Source organism: Entamoeba dispar, genomic scaffold, assembly GCF_000209125.1.
Source record: "Entamoeba dispar SAW760 scf_1105229460357 genomic scaffold, whole genome shotgun sequence".
Lineage (NCBI taxonomy): Eukaryota > Evosea > Mastigamoebida > Endamoebidae > Entamoeba > Entamoeba dispar.
In genome coordinates, this window is record NW_001854152.1 from 1 (window position 1) to 4,114 (window position 4,114).

Below are 4,114 nucleotides of genomic sequence, written 5' to 3' on the forward strand. Positions count from 1 at the left end.
ATGGTATTGAAATATTTTATGGAAATGAAACATATAGTTATAGAAAAGAAGCACTTAGAATGATTTGTTATTTGGCAAGTAATAAATTTAACAAAGAAGCAATGCAAAAATATATTATGAAAATTTATTTAAAAATCCCTCATGATAAAGCATGGATTATTAGAAGAGAATTTGTTAGATCAATGGAATATGTAATTGATAAAATCTTTGATGAAGATGTTGATAATGTATATAATCAATATATTGAACTTACTCATGATGAACAAAAACAAGTTATTGCTGGATGTATTGAAATATTACCAACAATCATTAGAAATGAAAGAATCCAATATAAAATGAAAGAATTAAATTTTATTGATATATTTAGAAAACTTACAAATTTTAATGATAATGTTGATGTTTGTCTTATTAAGATAATTCCTTATCTTATTCAATTATATCCTGAAGAAGAAGAATATTTTCTTAATCTTATGGAAAAGAGTTGTGATTCAATAGAAGAAATTATGAGAAATACTGTTAATATTATTTTTAAACAAGTATTTGATCTTGCACATAATAAAAATATCTTACTTAATATTTTTGAGAAATTAGCTAATGATCAAAGTGCAGGTATTAAAAGTGAAATGAGAAGATATATTTGTGATGTATTATCATTAGATCCTGGGAGATTTAGTGAATTATTTAGAAATCTTGTTTGAGAAAAGTATTTCAGAGTGAAAGTTAGTATTGCACAACATCTTCCAATATTAAGAACAATGTCATTTTATGATGATGTACTTGTTAAACTAACAATGAGTGGATTTTTTGGTGTTCGAGAAGTTGCTTTAAAGGAAGTTGAAAATTATTTAAAAGAAAATGAAAGTAAAAGAAGTGTATTATTTAATCAATTCTTGACATATCAAAAAGGTAATTGTCATCAACGACAAGCGTTTGTTACTTTTTCTTTTATTTTTAAAATATTAATTTAAGGAAATAAATAATGTATAGTTTGGCTTATGCATTTGTTGCTGTAAGTAAAGGAAATGAACAATATTCAACAAAAGTTACTCCAAACTTAATTTTAATGTTAGACGATCCTATTTCTAATGTTAGAATTAGTACTTTAATTGCGTTAGGAAAACTTCATTCATCTTCACAAGATATAAAATTTGCACTTTCAACATTATTAAAGAATGAGCATGACACTGATGTTCACAGTATCGCAGAACAAGTATATGCGAGGATTTGTTAAGTTTGATGTATTATCAACTTTTTAATGTTAAATTTTTCTTTTTTTATGTTATTTATAACTATTTTTAATTATTGAAAAAAACTCTGAATAAATACAATTATGTTAAATTAAATATGATAAAAATATTCAATTTATATATTTTAGGTCTTCTTTCTCACTGTTTATTTTCTTGGTTAATTTATTATACCTTATAGTTGAAGAAAGTAAGTATTAATTGGTTTCTTAGTTGGAATATAAAAATAAACCAAAGGTATATAATAGAGTAATGACCATCTGTTTTCTTAAAACAGTTTATTGAATTTAAAGATACTATATTTAATTAATAAAACATTCAAATTACTACTACAGTTCAATATAGTACATAATTAAACATAACAACTAGATGTGTTTTATATTTTGTTATATTTTATATATTCTAGATAACAATATTTAATTAAATTTTAACAATATTTCTAAAAATGAATAATAAAAAGTTAGTAATAGTGTTGGAAAACTCTGTATTATATATTAAACAAATAAAAAACCAAAGTCTAGTTTAATATAATTTATAACTTTTTTATTGATATAATATAAAAACTAAATTTTGAAGTGTTCTATCTTATTTTTTAATATATAAAGACAAAAAACTTTCAAGACATTCTATTTTGTTATTGTTCATCTATTGTTAAATATTTTTTCAAGTGTATAGCATTAAAATTTCTTCTTAACTTTTTAATAAAGAAAAATGTTATTTTAATTGATAACACATTAATAAAATAAATAAGGATAAATAACGAAATTAATTTTATTAAGTAATTTTTGTTTCATTAAAAAAGTTATAATACTGTTATAATAAAAATCCTACAAGAAACTTAACTAATTTATTAGAATATTACTGTGATATGGGAGCTCCAATGCCAATTTGTGTAATATTCACATTATTTGTGTTGTTTAAAAGATATTTACTGTACACAAAAAGAAATTATATTGAATACATTCAAATTATATTAATGTTACTTACAGTTATGTCACTAATTACGCTCCACCTTATTGCCTTTCTTGTGTTCCTTTGTTTATATATTTCATTCCCACTTACTATAACTGAAACTCCAAGAAATCTTGCAAGTGGTTTTGACTCTCCAATTCACAAAGAAACAGAAGAAGCACTAAAACCATACTTAAAACCATACACCCTTCCATTTTGGATTTCAGGAGGAATTCTTCAAACAATTATAGGAGGTGCAGTTCGTTTTAAATCCCCAATTATTGAGTTTGATAGAACAATGGTTAATGCCCCTGATGGGGGTGAATTTGCTATGGACTGGGGACAGAACCAAGAAAATTTACCTGAAGATGCACCTATATTACTTATCTTCCATGGGCTTGCTGGTGGTTGCAGAGAACCATATATTCAACGAAATTCATTTTACGCAATGAAAGAAGGTTATAGATGTTGTGTATTAACTAATAGAGGGTGTGCAGGAACTACATTAAAAGTACCTAAAGCATATCATTCGTGCTTATTTGATGACCCTATTCAAGCAATTAACATTATTCATCAAAAATACCCAACAGCACCAATAGATTTAATGGGGTATTCATTGGGAGCAAATACAATATTAGGATTGATTAGTAGACATTCTAAATTTTGTAAAGAAAGAAATATTGTATGTTGTGTTGCCATTTCACCATCACCATATCTTATATCTATGATGTTGTCATTATGCCCTGCATTAGATGAAACATTTTCTTCATTTGAATTAAAATTAGTTAAAAAGAATCAAAATGCTTTTTTAGAAGAAATTAAGAAAGGAAAAATGGTTGGTGATGTTCCAAAAATTTATATGTCAAAATCAATGAAACAATTTGATGATGGTTTTACTTCAAAAGCTTTCAATTATGGTTGCCCTGCAAATTATTATTATGACGTAGAACAAATGCATCACTTTCTTCCTAAATGTTATATTCCATGTATATCTCTTAATTCAGCAGATGACCCTGTTGCTATTATGACACCTGCTTTATTTGAACGATCAAGAACTATTGCATCTGTTTCACCATTTTATACTCCATTGGCAACAAAAACTGGTGGACATTTATCTTGGACATTTAAAGAGGGAGAAAAAGGATATTATGATGATTTATCATTGGGCTATATGAAGAAGATGAATGAATTATTTAAATCAGGTAAGTTGGATAAAATCCAACAAGAATTCCTTCAATTAAATGAATTAAATTAAAGTTGATGATTATAAGAACAACTTATATTGGTTTATTTTGTAATTTCTTTAACTTGCTGTTCATTGATAGAATGTCCTTTACAAGATGCACCATAGTTACCAGTTTGTGTATCTATTTTCATTTTAGGTTGTCCAAACTCATCATATTCGACTTTAGGTTTCATTTTAGTATCAAACGAAAACTCTGGTCCCTCGCTTTTTGGTGCTTCTTTTGACACAACTGGTTTTTGTGATTTCATTCCCCAATCTACACCAGTAGTACCATCTTCATTCTTCTTTAGTTTAGGATCAACAGTACTGTTAACAGTCATAGCAGGTGCGTTAGTGTTAATTTCATCACCATCCATTGCAAATTTAGGTTTTACAGTAACTCCAACTCCAAATTTCTTTTTTCCATTTTCATCAGTAACAATAGTTGGTTTAACAGATGTTTGCATTGTGACACTAGGATCAAATTCAGCGTCTTCTCTTCCAGTCATACGTTGAGCAGTTTTCTTTTCTCCTTCTTTCTTAGCTACTTGGAACTGTTCACTTTCATAGACTTCTTTAGAAATTGTTTTTGTTTGTTCTTTGGCTTGTTTCCATTCTTCAGTTTGAGATGCCTTTTCATAACTTGTTTTAGCTGTCTTACTAGCTTCTTTTCCTCTTTCTTTTAAATCTTTTT

General features: G+C 26.7%; 4 protein-coding genes across 4 annotated transcripts in view, besides 6 other annotated features; 3 read left to right on the forward strand and 1 right to left on the reverse strand.

The window, feature by feature from the left end:
* Nucleotides 1-101: 101 nt before the first annotated feature.
* Nucleotides 102-698, forward strand: EDI_059230 (uncharacterized protein; the record flags this gene model as incomplete). Its single annotated transcript, XM_001737092.1, has 1 exon — nt 102-698. The coding sequence occupies one exon, from the start codon at nt 102-104 to the stop codon at nt 696-698; it is 597 nt and encodes a 198-aa protein (XP_001737144.1).
* Nucleotides 106-136: a sequence feature (AT_rich).
* Nucleotides 699-755: 57 nt separating the features above from the next.
* EDI_059240 (uncharacterized protein) lies at nt 756-1,231 on the forward strand (the record flags this gene model as incomplete). Its single annotated transcript, XM_001737093.1, has 2 exons — nt 756-928; nt 988-1,231. The coding sequence occupies 2 exons, from the start codon at nt 756-758 to the stop codon at nt 1,229-1,231; spliced, it is 417 nt and encodes a 138-aa protein (XP_001737145.1).
* Nucleotides 944-968: a sequence feature (AT_rich).
* Nucleotides 1,232-1,249: 18 nt separating the features above from the next.
* Nucleotides 1,250-1,374: a sequence feature (AT_rich).
* A 244-nt stretch (nt 1,375-1,618) lies between these two features.
* Nucleotides 1,619-1,703: a sequence feature (AT_rich).
* A 62-nt stretch (nt 1,704-1,765) lies between these two features.
* Nucleotides 1,766-1,816: a sequence feature (AT_rich).
* Nucleotides 1,817-1,939: 123 nt separating this feature from the next.
* Nucleotides 1,940-2,070: a sequence feature (AT_rich).
* A 42-nt stretch (nt 2,071-2,112) lies between these two features.
* EDI_059250 (abhydrolase domain-containing protein, putative) lies at nt 2,113-3,450 on the forward strand (the record flags this gene model as incomplete). Its single annotated transcript, XM_001737094.1, has 1 exon — nt 2,113-3,450. One exon carries the CDS (start codon nt 2,113-2,115, stop codon nt 3,448-3,450), a length of 1,338 nt encoding a protein of 445 aa, XP_001737146.1.
* Nucleotides 3,451-3,482: 32 nt separating this feature from the next.
* Nucleotides 3,483-4,114, reverse strand: part of EDI_059260 (uncharacterized protein) — a gene marked incomplete at both ends in the record, with an annotated part of 1,322 nt that continues 690 nt past the window's right edge. The window contains one exon of the mRNA XM_001737095.1: nt 3,483-4,108. Within this exon, the coding sequence (XP_001737147.1) occupies nt 3,483-4,108 (626 nt within the window). The remainder of the gene's footprint in view (nt 4,109-4,114) is intronic.